The 15,935-nt window shown below is 37.5% G+C and overlaps 1 protein-coding gene across 1 annotated transcript in view; it reads right to left on the reverse strand.

Annotated features, from left to right (window-relative positions):
- The window catches only part of NAA15 (N(alpha)-acetyltransferase 15, NatA auxiliary subunit), a 69,450-nt gene that overhangs the window by 8,440 nt on the left and 45,075 nt on the right, over positions 1-15,935 (reverse strand). The window contains exons 13-17 of the mRNA XM_005877772.2: positions 15,659-15,787; positions 13,806-14,019; positions 9,920-10,113; positions 4,926-5,034; positions 1,994-2,092 (exon numbers count right to left, since the gene is read on the reverse strand). Coding sequence (XP_005877834.1) covers positions 1,994-2,092; positions 4,926-5,034; positions 9,920-10,113; positions 13,806-14,019; positions 15,659-15,787 — 745 coding nt within the window. The remainder of the gene's footprint in view (positions 1-1,993; positions 2,093-4,925; positions 5,035-9,919; positions 10,114-13,805; positions 14,020-15,658; positions 15,788-15,935) is intronic.

Consider the following 15,935-nt stretch of genomic DNA (forward strand, 5'->3'; position numbering starts at 1 on the left):
GCATTGGCCCATGCACCGAAGGGTCTTGGGTTTGATTCCTGGTCATAGGCCCAGTATCAGGGTTATAGGCTCCATCTCCCACTCTGGTTGAGGCAGTGCAGGAGGCAACTAGTCAATGTGTCTCTCACATCGATGTTTCTCTCACCCACTCCAATCTCTCCAAAAATCAATGGGAAAAATGATCCTTGGGTAGGATTAACAAAAAAACAAACAAAGCATGTATGTTACTTTTGAAAATAGTTTAAGTGCATTCCATCCTAACCAAGAATGGATCGGTTATCTCTAGCTTTAACTTTCTGACTCATGATTTCAAAGTTTTTTAATACAAAAAAAAGACCAAAAAGAAACTTCTTTATTTTCTTTAAAAACAGCAATTCCTTCTTCTATTTTGTATAATGTGGTATATTATTTACTAATTTCTGAATTTAAAAAGATTGAGGAAAAACATTTCTATGATTCCATTTCTATAACAGGAATCATTTCTTTGACAAGCATAAATGTCTATTATATACATACATATATATATATGCCTAAGTGACCGAACAACCACTCGAACATTCTACTGGTAGCTATAACGCGCACTGACCACCAGGGGGCACATGCTCAACACACACACACACACACACACACACACACACACGGAAACATGGAACAGACTGATGAATCTCAGAGGGAAGAGGAGAGGGGGGAGGGCAGGAAGGGATTAACCAATGACCTTTGATGCATACTAGAGGCCTGGGCCAAAACCGGCATATGACATCCCTTGAGGGGTCCCGGACTGCGAGAGGGCACAGGCCAGACCAAGGGATCCCGTTGGTGCACGCATCCGTGCACCGAGCCTCTAGTAATTTAAATAAGGCTTTACTTTTTCCTTTGAAGACAAAACAATGTTCTTAATTGGGACAATTTAGCAATTTTCAAAACAATGATTAAAATGCCTGGTTTAATCTCATTATTTTATATAATGAATGGATTTATATGAGCCTGAGTATTTAAGCCAGGGGTCCTCAAACTTTTTAAACAGGGGGCCAGTTCACTGTCCCTCAGACCGTTGGAGGGCCGGACTATAGTTTAAAAAAAAACCTATGAACAAATTCCTATGCACACTGCACATATCTTATTTTGAAGTAAAAAAACAAAACGGGAACAAATAAAATATTTGTGTTTGCATGTGGCCCGCGGGCCATAGTTTGAGGACCCCTGATTTAAGCAATGAGATAACTAATAGTATTTCTAAATTCTGCAAGTTGTTCTAGTAAAAATTCCATTTCTCCTTCTCTAATCACTTAAAAACCAAAACAGCACTACTTGACTATAGGAGTGCTTTATCTACATTTAAAGCTCTGGAGTGTAGTAGATAGAACAATATGAAGACCTGGGCTCTCATCCCTGCCTCATTACTGGTTATCTGTTACCTTGAATAAGTAATTTAATCTTTAATGGTCACAAATTTTTCAAATATAAAATGAAATAATTAGCATAAAATTCCACCTTTCATTCTCTAAAATTCTGTAGTTTTACTTCACATTAAAATTAATGTGTGGAATCTTATCAAAATATTTGAAAAGTACGATTGTTTTAAAGTTCTTTTTAACCTATATATGTTTAATAACAAAAATTATATGACTTAACTGTGCTAAAGACAGGGACATAAGGAGATAACCAGTCCATTTCAAAGAGATTCTTAAATTTCAGGACAATTTACTAAGAAGCTTATATAATAACATATGATTCAAAACTTCAATTTACATGTAACCTTTTACAAACAGAAACAAAGGTAATTCGCAAATACCTGAACTGAACAATTCTGTCAAAATTAGGTAACATTTTTTAGCATTAAGAAATAAAGACCTTCAACACAAAGACAAGAACCCTGCTTTGGCTTCAGCTAATTTAATATGCAGTGGTTCTAAAATGATTGTTTATGATGGTAAACTTGTACAGATCACTTATACAGTCACAAATATTTCAGAAATAGAAAACAAAAACATACCAGTACTAAAGAGTCGAATCATACACTCATGAAGCCAGGGATGACTAGAATCAATAGCAAATGCCCTCTTTACTGATTGTAGCATCAAAAGAAACTTTTCTATAAAAAGAAAAAGTGAGATATATTTTTATCATTTGATAAAATAAGTTGCGCTCTTTTGTAGAACTAAGACCTTACAAATAGAAAAACTAATTTATAGTCAATCACATCTAACCTACTAAACATATGACTGAAGCCAATGAATTCCTCAGATTAGCAACGTTAGCTACGATTTTCCATACAACATTCGTTAAGAAAAAAGGTTTTATGAAGTACAAAAAATTTAGAGAGCACGCAACAATATTTGAACTAATGCCATATAAACAAGTCCATTTCAAAGAGATTCTTCAATATCAGAACAATTTACTAAGAAGCTTATATAATATGATTCAAATCAACGGAAACAAATCTGAAGCTATTTCATTTCCTAACATCCTTTAATCAAAATAAAGGGATTTTCCTCATTACATAAAAACATCATTGAGCCCTGGTTGGTTTGGTTCAGTGGATAGAAAGTCAGCCTGCAGACTGAAGGGTCCGAGGTTCAATTCCAGTCAAGGGCACATGCCCCAGTTACAGGCTCAATCCCCAATCGGGTGCATGCAGGAGGCAGCCAACTGATAATTCTCTCTCATCATTGATTGCTTTATCTCTCTCCCTCTCCCTTCCTCTCAGAACTAAATAAAAATATATTTTTAAAAAATCATTGTTTAGCCGAAACCGGTTTGGCTCAGTGGATAGAGCGTCAGCCTGCGGACTGGAGGGTCCCGGGTTCGATTCCGGTCAAGGGCATGTACCTGGGTTGTGGGCACATCCCCAGTAGGGGGTGTGCAGGAGGCAGCTGATCGATGTTTCTCTCTCATCGATGTTTCTAACTCTCTATCCCTCTTCCTTCCTCTCTGTAAAAAAACAATAAAATATATTTTTAAAAAATCATTGTTTATATGCTTAAAACTATCTCCTTTCTTGTGTTTCCTCACATGTGTAATGGTTTCCTTCCTACCTGACTGTTCTCTCCTGTCAATCCCTGGCTCTTCTTCCCCCTGAAAGGTAGAGTTTTCAGTGATGTTCTAATCTCTATCTATGCTGTTCCCCACTCACCCTCTACCCCCATGTTCCCAGGCTTCAGCAGTGCTTCAACCTGTTGAATGGAAATCTGCAGCAGAATACTCCCTGCACTTCTATCATCTATGAATACCTTTGTTATGATTTCCCTAATTTGGTACCATTCTCCAAATATCAAAATTCAAAACCCCAGGCTTCTCTGACATTTTCTTTTCCCTTACCCTCAACACTCAGAAAGCTAAAAGCACTGCCATGCCCTTTGTCATGGCCCATTTCACTCTCCTGCAGTGGACTGTCAATGCTGAGAGCCCTTCAGAGGTTAGAGCATAGCCAAGAAGCCAAGTGAATGGAATTTAGATTGCCCTTCCCCACTCTAAGAACAACAACTGTTGCATTTTATACTTTGGGACTGATTTAAAAGTACTGGTTTAAAGGGAGTTGCAGTAACTGTTTAAAGTTTAAAATTACTGTACTACTTATTAAACTTAGTTTCCAAATTATAACATAATCATTGTAGAAAATAGAAAATATAGTAGAAAATATTTTAGTCATTCAAATTCCACCTACAGATAATCTCTGTTATCTTTTATCAATTTCTGCTTGGCCACTTTTCGATGGTACATACCCCTGTAAGTATCTTATTAAAATGAAAATCAAGCTATAGTTAGTTTTATGTCCTATTTTCAAACAATTATATATGGCAACCTTTCCCTAACATTACAAATTACTTTTGGTAAACATGATTTTTAATGGATACTCTATAGAGGTGTCATTTTATTCAGTCTTTTTTAGGACAGTTACACTGTTTGGAAACAACCTTCTATTGGATCTTACTAACCAGTTTGTCTCCCTTCAAAACGCATCACCTTAATGATAAAATTTTCTTTTTCAATAAACCACTGGGATTACTCCAATTCAACACCATAAAATCTTCTTAGTATCTATTATCTTCTATATAATAAAAGCCTAAGCAACCATTATGGAGGAACAACCAGAACAACTGGTTGCTATGATGTGCATTGACCACTAGGGGGCAGACACTCAACACAGGAGCTGCCCCCTGGTGGTCAGTGTGCTCCCACAGAGGGAGCGCCACTCAGCCAGAAGCCGGGCTCACAGCTGGTGAGGGCAGCGGGGGTGGCGGGACACTTTCCCACCTCCACGGCAATGCTAAGAAGCAGCAAGCCGAGCATTAAGAAACAGTGAGCAGGTGGGTGGTAAGGAGCAAGGGGTCCCGGACTGCAAGAGGGATGTCCACCTGCTGGCTTAGGCCCTCTCCTTTCAGTTTTGTGGAATGGGCCTCTAGTATATAGTATAAGCATTCTAAACTTGGCAACCAAGACCTCCCATTTATATTTTACTGGCTCAGGCAATATAGCCAACCTCAACATTACCCTATTTACACACACTTGTGTTTTCTTAACAAAGCCTCTTCCCTTCTATACATCTTTTCTTTCAGAAATAGGAGCCACCCTTCAAAATACACCTAAAGCATCACATCTTCTATTTTTAACAATAGCTAACATTTATTAATGATTACTGTGTACCAGACACCATTCTAAGTTCTACATGTATTAACTAATTTTATCCACAGACGTACATAGGAGCTACTATATCTGACCCTAATCCTAGTTAAGCATTTACATCTATTGTGATTTTAATGTCCTAGAAGAGATAATCGTATCCTTGTACCTCCCCACATTTCGTGCATAGCAGGCAAGCTGAACTGGAATTTGCCAAACAGTGGTGAGGCTATCGGAGTTGGGAGACTATATCTAAGAAATACAGTGATCAATGTTATCAGGGCCACTATATCCTAATTGCCTACCTTTCCTAAAGTAAATCTCAAAGGCAAAAAGATGAGTTTCTATCTTGTTCTTCACCAAGTTCTTCAACGGTGTTAAAAATTTAATAGCTTCTTCCAATGGAGTTTCAACCTAACAAAAATAAAAGAGATTATACAAATGGAAACAAGATTGGAGGGGTGGGGCTCACCCAAGAATAGCTGTCATATTAAAATTCCCATAATCTGAAGAAGGGAGATTTTGAACTCTACAGTGGATTTTAACCATAGAGATTATATTACCTCTGGATAGAAACTATCCAACAAGTAAGGAAGAAAATACAATAAATAGAACCAGGGAAAGAAAGACAGTAAGAGAAACAGGGAAGATAACCATTGAGGGGAAAAAGAAGGGAGATGTGAAATAGGATAAAGGGGTATGAAAAACACTGTAGAGATCATTACAGAATGAGTGAATATTGTTTTTTAACTCAAAGTGAGTATAATCAAGCTATTAAAAAAATAGTATAATATCCATTCTGTCTTGCTTTGTTCCACTACAAATTCTACAGAAATCCATATTTTTCAAATACCATATTAATGGTGAGATGGCATTTGAAAAAGATTTATATTTATAGAATTCTGTTTCTACCACCTTTTAGAAATTATATAAATGTCATATGAATTACATACTTGTAATCATTACTGGACAGGTATAATGTTTACTATATATCTGTGCTAGTGTTATACTCTTAAACTGAATAGTAAGACAAGACTATTTTCTGTAAACTGGGGTAAGAGTGTAGAGCAATACCATATACATCAGAAGAGCACTGAACATCTGTGTTCTATATTTGCCCTCTCTCATCATAGAAGCGGTGACAATTTATCCTCATTGGAATATGGATTCGCCCTATCCACCCAACATGCACCTGCCAATTGTACACAAACTGGCCAAGGAAATTATTTCACAGCATTTAAAAATAAAGGTAAGCAATGAAGTGTTATCTATGGGAGTTGCCTTGTACCAGCAGGTAAAGCAGCTGGCATTATTCTGAAGGATACATGCTCTAAACCAGAAATCAATACATGGTACTACCACTCTAACAGCTACAGATACTAAGAAATAAAGGAGGAAATAGGGGCTCTCATAAGTATACCTTTCTCACACATTTGTAAATATTTTACTTCTTATTCCCATGATTCTAAGTTCTACTGAGTTGGAATTTGTGGTATACAGTGAAGAAACATCTACCAACGAAAGGAAAAGAACTGGAAACGGAAATTGCCACAGGTTTACATCAAGCTTTTCATGACTGAAATGAGGATCACTTAGATATGGCTGCTACTGAAACACAGAAACATCCCTGGCCGGTGTGGCTGTTGGTTAGAACATCATCCCGTGACCTGTTCAGGGACCATACCAGGGTACATATGGGAGGCAACCGATCAATGTTTCTCTCTCACATTATGTTTCTCTTTCTCTCTCTCTCTCGAATCAATGAAAAACATATCCTCAGGTGAGGATTTAAAAAAAAAAGGGGGGGGGGGGGGACGACGACAAGGAATATAGGGAAGTTGAATAAATACAAGCATTATACTAACCGAAATCCCCTCAGACTCAGTTGGGGTCCCTATGTTTACTGAGTGGAGTAATGGATAGAATTGCCAGCATTATTCATACTCTTTTTTGCCTCAAAGAAAATTCACCTTCAGTCATGAAGATCTGAATTTACTTAAACAAATGTCGAATGTAACTGTATTGATGGTCAATGTAAGACATTTATTTGCAAGGGCAGTTTTGATCATATTAATTTACAAACTAACCTGAAATCTAATCTGTGTTAAAATACGTTGTGCAGGAGTATATCTCCCTACATTCTCAGCATAACAACAAAAAGTTTAAAAACTATTAAACTCTATACAGACAGAATACTAAGGACTCATTACCCCTGATAAGGAATGCGTGTGCGTGCACAATAGGGAAGAAAAATCCAGCTGAGATGAATGCTGGCTGAAGGCAAGGAGAGACATGGGAGGGGTGGTGCATGAGAGAACTCATAAATGCCAACTACTACCCAGTGACAGTTTGGAGAAACAAGAAACACAGTGTCCTCCAAGACTTTAGATTTTATATTCCATTAACTGAGTATGAAACTCACTAACTAAACCTCTTCCTATTTTCCTTTTCTCCTTAAAAGGAATTACTAACTTAGTAATGCTTTTATGTTATATATCAGTGGTTCTCAACCTTCTGGCCCTTTAAATACAGTTCCTCATGTTGTGACCCAACCATAAAATTATTTTCGTTGCTACTTCATAACTGTAATGTTGCTACTGTTATGAATCGCAATGTAAATATCTGATATGCAGGATGGTCTTAGGCGATCCCTGTGAAAGGGTCGTTCGACTGCCAAAGGGGTCGTGACCCACAGGTTGAGAACCGCTGTTATATATCATCCTCAACTGGAGACACTAAACTTACCATTTATCACAGGTAAGAATGCTGAAATATAGGATCACAAAAAAGCAAATAGAGATCATAGGCCCAGACATGGCAGGTGCTTTTAAAGTGGCCTACAATGCCAGCTCTGGTTTTGACAGCTTGATGTAATTTGGCACTGCAACCACATTGAGGATATGGATAAATGTGGTTGATATTAGATGGGGGGGCATCTTGGAAGCAGTTATTCTAGGAAGAGTGTTATGTGCCTAATAGGTAAGAATAGTATAATACTGAAGAACAGTCTATGAAACTGAGTCCCTTCCACCAGGCTTCTTCCAAATGAAGCACATTCTGTAGGCATTATTTTGTTCTGAGACTCTACAAGATTAGATTACAACTTGACATCTGGCCCCAAACCAGCCATAACAGGCTTGACACAAGGCAAACCCTATAGTCTATAAGGAGGCCTGGTACAGAATTCTGCTTTGTGGGGGTACTCAATCCAAATAGATCCTCTCTTTTAAGACCTATAATGCAAGATGTGAAGAGTTACAAAGAAAAAAGTCATTAAGGAAAGTCATGGGGTAGAGAGAAAGCAAGTAGAAAGAATAATGATGGCAGGCAGTCAGTTATGGTAGTAAAGTAGTGGTAATAAAGAAAGCTGAGGATAAAAGTGGAAAGCCCCTGAAGCTGATATTATCCCTGAATAACTTTGCAGCTCTCCATGAGGCCTAAAAGGTCAATTTTCTTTCTTTCTTTTTTTTAAATCCTCACTGGGAGAGTGAGGATATTGTTTCCATTCATTTCGAGAGAGTGGAAAGGGGGGGGAGAGAGGTGGAGGGAGGGAGGGAGGGAGAGAGAGAAACATCTTTGTGAGCGAGACACATCCATTAGTTGGTTGCCTCCCACACGCACCCCAACCAGGGGCAGGGATCAGACCTGCAACCCAGGTACGAGCCCTTGGCCGGAATCGAACCTGCGACCCTCTGGTGAGCAGGTCAATGCTCTAACCACTAAGCAAAGCCGGCAAAAGCCTAAAAGGCCTAAAATTTTCTTTGTTTACTTACTTCCCTGTATACCCTTCAAATAAATTCCCCCAAACAATAAAAAAGTAACATCTTTTTTTTCCTAGAATATATACAATTATTCGTGAAAAGGTGTCAATATATATTTATGAAATCCAAGCTAGATTTCTATATAGTACTTAAATAGCAATAATGCTATATTACTGTCCATCTTCTCTGGTATACTTCTAAAACTATTTTCTAACTCTATTTGTTTGGTATTATAATTTTCCTTAGTTTTAAAGCATCCAACGACTTTTGAATTTTTACTTACTAGTAAGGCTAAAACTGAACCCTAGGGCAATGTCCTCATTACTATATTGCTTTAATATAAGAAATTATGCAATTACTTTTACACGGAGTAGGAAGATGTCAAGGGCCACAAGAGAAACTGCATAGGTATGTTATTAATCAAAATGGCTCATGTGACAATGACTAGCTTGTCTTGGTTTCAGCTAAGATATTAGGTTTAAATAACAAAGTCTAGCCCTGGCTGATTTGGCTCAATGGATAGAGCATGGGCCTGCGGACTGAAAGGTCCCAGGTTCGATTCTGGTCAAGGGCACATGCCCAGATTTCGGGCTCAGTACCCATTAGGGGGCATGCAGGAGGCAGCCGATCAATGATTCTCATCATGGATGTTTCTATCTCTCTCCCTCTCCCTTCCTCTCTGAAATCAATAAAAATATATTAAAAATAATAATAAATAAATAAATAGCAAAGTCCGATGAAGAAATACTGTAAACTGACAACATGGGTTAAAGATACACATATAAAACTCACTTTTTAACAAGTGATTCCCTATATAAAACCTTGCCAGTGTGGCTCAGAGGTTGCGTGTTGACCCATGAACAAAGAGGAAACCCGCTGATTCCCAGTCAGGGCACAGCCCAGGTTGCAGGCTTGTTACCAAGGTAAGGGGCTTACAAGAGGCAGCCAATTGATGTTTCTCTCTCATCAATGTTTCTATCTCTCTCCCTCTCCCTTCTTCTTAAAAAAAAAAAAATCAATAAAAACATTATTTTTAAAAAAGCTGCCTAGATATAAAAGCATGCATGTTTCCACTTACAACAGACACTATATTCTTTATACATATATTTTCGCTAGCCCTAACATCTCTTCCTAGTAGAGAATTCTTCTAGTCCCAATTTACAAATGAAAAAAAAAACACATCAGAGAGGTTAGACATAGGGTCCTAGACACACAATGAAATGTAAGAACTGATATGTGGACCCAGATCAGAATGACTCAAAAGCCCAAACTTTCCACTACACCATCTAGACCAGCAGTCAACAACATTTCAGACCACCAGTTGGCGACTGCTGATCTAGACTACGCTGGATCAGGATCGTTATTTCAAGTTTTAAATGTGAAATGTGATCAAGGAAAAAAAAAGGAAGATGACTAAACTGAAAAATAATTTTTTGCTCTAAAATCTATAACAAAATGATTGACTAAGATACTTTAAAATGACAATAGTTGGTCATGAAACTTCACGCAATTGTGCTATAAACACTAGTATCAAGTACCTTGGCCAGTTTCTCAGGGATAAGTTCTTCTTTTGGACCTCCAATTTCCTCATCATCGTCATCCTTCTTCTTTTTCTGATTTCTCTGCTGCTTTTCTTTTTCTGCATTTTTTTTCTCTTCCTCTAGCTGGGCTTTCTTTTGAGCTCTTCTTTGTTTATTACGTAGTTTCTTTAGTTCTTTGTCAGACATGTTTGCTGTAGGCAATAAGTGTTAATTAACAGAATTGTAAGCCTATTAATCAGATTAGTAATGATCAATTATTACTAAATATTCCCATACAAACTCCCATAAATATTACATTATCCATGTTTATATGCCAATGTGTACCTAGCCTTTTAATGGCTCCACAATTTGATAGAAAACCCTGTAACGGCTTAAAAAAAATTTTGAAAACAGAAGGAGACTTGGTGCTGTAACCACAGCAAAGCATAAAAGTTCCTACAGCAATATTAAACTACGTAACAATTCTAGGAATATAACAAGCTGTTTCATATCTCTATGGTTTTGTACTATGCTTTCTCCTAGCCATGCCTTCTCTAACCTTGTCAAACTCATTCTCCACTCTGTGCTGCCACTGACAAATAAAGCATTGTTGCTTTATTTGATTAATAACAGAATGGGGCAAAAGTAGGTTTACAGTTGTTCGTATGGAAAATAAAATTATTAATAAGTAATAATACAAGAATACAGTTTCATGTAATCACAACAGTAAGCCTACTTTTCCCCACCCTGTATTTTGCTTGTCACAAAACTTGATGAATACATCTGTTTCTGATTTAGACTGAGCAACTTGGTGGCAGAGACTGCGTCTTATTTGTAATCTTTGTATTCTCAGGGCCTCACAGCATACCAAAATACACAAAAAACACGAAATATTTGCTGATGAACTAATGGTAAATTAAAAAATGACAATGAGCCTTAGCTGGTTTGGCTCAGTGGACAGAGGGTCAGACTATGGACTGAAGGGTCCCAAGTTCAATTCCGATCAAGGGCAAATACAAAGAACCATCCTAAAATGAATGTGTAAAGTATATGTATACATAAAGCTCTGGAAATTAAAAATTGTGTATAAAGGAAACTGCACCTTTCATAGGGATAACCATTTGAAAGGAGATAACCTTTGGGTAGGAGGAAAGTGAAAGATTTCTATATTTGTTAAGGATATTTCTGAATTGTTTCAATGCTGTATAGTTAATTGTGTATTATTTGTACAATATGAGGAAGAGTAGAAAGCCAGGATGTGTGAACAAAAAAGTCAGGGGATCTCAGCTCTCAGCTTCAACTGTAAATTGTCCTGTAGAATCTTACTGGTATTTTTTTTGTACTTGAAGAAACAACAGGTAGCAACAGATTCTAGTGAAATCTGTACAATGATTTCAATGTGTGACCTTAGAACTTTCTAAACTGTTCTTGCCTAACAGGAAATAAAATTTAATAATGAATTAACAACAACAAAAATCCAAAGTTATTTAGCAGTAGGATATACAATGCAACCAACTGTAACATCAGAAGAGAAATAAATTTAGGATTGAAGAAAAAAATCTGACACACTCTTTATACCTCAACTCCTGTAACATTTTTGTCATGAGTCACAAAGTATTTGGACGTACAATTAATTTATATCTTTCTACATGTATGCTAGATTATTTTCATTCTGAGGTTATTTTCCAAATAATCATCTAAGCAAGATTTCTCCCTACATATACTGACACCCTGCCATGAAAAAGGCATGTTGCCCTAACCAGTTTGGCTCAGTGGATAGAGCATCAGCCTGTGGACTGAAAGGTCCCAGGTTTGATTCTGGTCAAGGGCATGTACCTTGGTTGCGGGCACATCCCCAGTAGGAGGTGTGCAGGAGGCAGCTGATCGATGTTTCTCTCCCATCGATATTTCTAACTCTCTATCCCTCTCCCTTCCTCTCTGTAAAAAATCAATAAAATATATATTTTTTAAAAAAAGGCATGTTAAGCCTGGCCGGTATGGCTCAGTAGTTGAGTGTCAACCTATAAACCAGAAGAAGGGCATGGTTCGATTCCTGGTCAGGGGACATGCCCGGGTTGCGAGTGTGCAGGAGGCAGGTGATCAAGGATTCTCTCTCATCATTGATGTTTCTATCTCTCTCCCTCCTTCTCCCTTCCTCTCTGAAATCAATAAAAATATATAATTTTTAAAAAGGCATATTAAAAACTGGTCAAATGATAAGTCACTGAACAATTTTAGTAGCTTAATTCCAAGCTGGCTTTTAATTTTCAAGCAATATTCATCGTTTAGTAGGTTAATTACAAATTATTAAAAAGAGGAATAACTAGCCCTAACCGGTTTGGCTCAGTGGATAGAGCATTGGCCTGTGGACTGAAAGGTCCCAGGTTCGATTCCGGTCAAGGTCATGTACCTTGGATGCAGACACATCCCCAGTAGGGAGTGTGCAGGAGGCAGCTGGTCGATGTTAATCTCTCATTGATGTTTCTAACTCTCTATCCCTCTCCCTTCTCTGTAAAAAATCAATGAAATATAAATATATCTTTAAAAGGGGGTCTGGCTCTTTAAAAAAAATAAGAGGAATAACTAGACATACTGGCAGTCAATATTAATGTAGAATGCCAACATTATTTATATAGTTAGCAATTTACAGTACTGGAGCTAGCAATTTACAATATTGAATAAACCAATTATTAAATGTAAAACTCACGGAAGTAAACTTCTTAAAAGCTAATGATCAGTTACAAATTAAATTCTTACTTAACTTTTGAAAGTATAAAGTAAACAGTATTTTTTCTTTTTTAAAAAATATATTTTTAGTGATTTTAGAGAGGAAGGGAGAGAATCATTGATCGGCTGCCTCCTGCAGGCCCCAACTGGGGATTTGAGCCCACAACCCAGGGATGTGCCCTTGACCTGAACCAAACCTGGGGCCCTTCAGTCCGCAGGCAGGTGCTCTATCCATTAAGCGAAACAGGCTAGGGCAGTGGTCAGCAAACTCATTAGTCAACAGAGCCAAATATCAACAGTACAACGATTGAAATTTCTTTTGAGAGCCAAATTTTTTAAACTTCAACTATATAGGTAGGTACATTGTTGTTAACTTAATTAGGGTACTCCTAAGGCTTAGGAAGAGCCACACTCAAGGGGCCAAAGAGCCGCATGTGGCTCGAGAGCCGCAGTTTGCCGACCAGGGGGCTAAGGGAACAGTATTTTTCTTTTGTTGCTTAGAGAAATTCACAAAAGTGACTGTCATCATTTTCTAAGCATGTATACCTTCAGTATCCTCTGGATCGCCCCCAGATATAAAAATCCCCGGATATTGAAGTCCATTATATAATGAAGCAGTATTTGCATATAGGCTACAACATGGTATAACCAAACATCACTTCATTTACATGGGTTCAGTTTAGTGCTTGGCACGTGATAAATTCAAGTTTTACTATTTGAAACTTTCTGGGATCTCCCACTTATTTATTTGTTTATTTATTTTAATTCTCACCCAAGGATATGATCCTATTGATTTTTATAGAGAGAGGAAGGGGGAGAGAGAGAGAAACACCAATGTGAGAAACATTGATTGGTTGCCTCCTGTGCACCTGACTGGAGATTGAACCTACAATCCATTTATGTGCCCTGACCAGGAATCAAATCCAGGACCTTTTTTAACATGGGATGATGCTCCAACCAAATAAGCAACCCAGCCAGGGCCCCCTTCATTATTTTCAACCCATGTTTGGTTGAATCCACAGATGCAAAACCCACAGATGTGAAGGGCTAGTTATAATATCTTCCCAGAGAATGCTTAAGAAACTGCTCAGGAAAAATTTATATATTACACAAAAACATAAATACACATACTCATACCACAGCAAACAATAAGAGTTCTTTGTATATCATACCATACCTGTATCAGCTTCACGTTCTTTATTCTCATCTGTAAGGGGGTTGTCATGAAGCTTCAAATAGATCTCTATAGCAATTCTTGCTGCCTTGAAGTAAAATGGATGCTGTCGAAGTACATCTTCTAGTTTTAATAAGTCCACATATGATCTAAGGGTAATCTTCCTCATACAGTATGTATGAAAGTCAAACTGGTCATCAGTGATTTCTATAAAATGCTAACAAAATTGTCTTTTTTATTATATTGAAATAGAGCAATACCAAAGAAAACAACAAAACTCAAAGCCTTGAAATTACCTATGTCCTAAGCATAAAAACATTAGTAAAATAACATAAAAAGTTACAATCATTCAATATACTAAACATTTTGCAAATAAGCAAATATAATTGGCCATCACCAATTAGCAAAACATATGGCACATACAAAGCACTGAATTACTTGTTGGATGAAAAGGAAACACAACGCTTTAAAACATATTTATTCCTTCCTTAATAATCCTATATAATAAAGAGCTAATATGCTAATTAGACCAAATAGCAGGACAACCGTCCAGACAACCTTCTGGGCAAAGCCAGGGCTGCAAGGGCCAGCCGAGGCTGTGAGGGGCTGCAAGGGCCGGCTGAGGCAGACAGGGCTTCAAGGGCTGAGCCCCTTGCACAAATTTCGTGCATCTGGCCTCTAGTACTTAAATAAAGCTATCATGACAAATCAAACGTATACATAATGATGTAATATAGTAAGATTTGCATAAACATTCAGTTTTTACATTTAGAACAATTTGCTAAGTATTATAATATTCAGTATCTGGTAACTTTTATAAGGATACAAATCTGAATGCTATGAAATAGTAATGCTAGTATGTAGAAATCAATTAGAAAGTAAATCAAGCAATCAGAAACTAACACAATTCAACTAAGCTCTGGGGTTCTTTACTTAACGAAACAAGCATGAAATTATATAGCCTATTTTTATCTGGAAATAAAACACAAAAAATAATCAAAAGTGAAGAGGACTACAAAAACAATGAATTTATAAAAAATGAGGCATTACATAGGCTATTCAAATATTGTAAAAAGGCTTCTAAGCTCCCATCTCATAAATGTCAAGGGAATATGGTATCCCTAATCAAATCTATGACAAACAGGTTTCTAGGATAACTTAATGAACTTTGTGTTATTAAAGGAACAGCAGCTATTTCAAAGAAACATTAAAAAAATCAATGAAAACATAAGATACAAACTTTCCATAAATACTTTTACATGAACTCTTGCAGGAGGAGTAGACAATGGGAAAGTCTGCAGAAAATGCAGTCTATAATATCCTATCTAATAAAAGAGTAATATGCAAATTAACCATCACTCCAACACAAAAGATGGCAGCATCCAGTCCTTTCAGCCCCGCTGGAGTCCTCCAAGTCTTGGGGGCGGCCGCTGAGAACAGAGCCTGCTTGGCTGTCGCCCGCAGTGACCCGGGAGCGGCCACGCAAGACCCGCAGACAGCGCACAGTAGGGCCTGCTTGGCCGTCGCCCACAGCAACCCAGGAGCAGCCAAGTGGGCCCCGCAGACAGCAGAGAACCACAAGGAGTGGGCCTAAGCTGTCAGTAGGACATCCCCTGAGGGCTCCCTGATTGGAGAGGGTGCAGGTTGGGCTGAGAGATCCCCATCCACCCCCTATGCACAAATTCCATGCACTGGACCTCTAGTTTCCATTATAAAAACTGAAAAATGTAAATACTAATATTTAGAAATCACTTACTGTAACTTATAAAGAGAAAAGAAAAAACAATAGGATTGACCCCAAATCTTTAATATTTAAGAGAATTAAAATAAAAAACTCATATGTTCAGGGTACTTACTCTCTCAATTTCATGACATTTCTTAAGTGCTTCACCAAATTTATTCATTGTCTTATAAGCCTGGGCACATTCTGTCTGGAACCACATGCACTGCATTTCATTCAAATTCTCTACCGCTGATGTTCCTTCCTATGTGAAAATTACACATATTCAAGAACATTTCTTACCTAATACATTATTCTACCACAGGATTTCAGAAAAAGATGGTCAAATAATCTGAATTCTTTCAAAATCATTTTCTGTTTTTTAACCCATTCTCAGATTAAGAGGGAATAAA

This window comes from Myotis brandtii, unplaced genomic scaffold (assembly GCF_000412655.1).
Source record: "Myotis brandtii unplaced genomic scaffold, ASM41265v1 scaffold53, whole genome shotgun sequence".
NCBI classification, from domain to species: domain Eukaryota; kingdom Metazoa; phylum Chordata; class Mammalia; order Chiroptera; family Vespertilionidae; genus Myotis; species Myotis brandtii.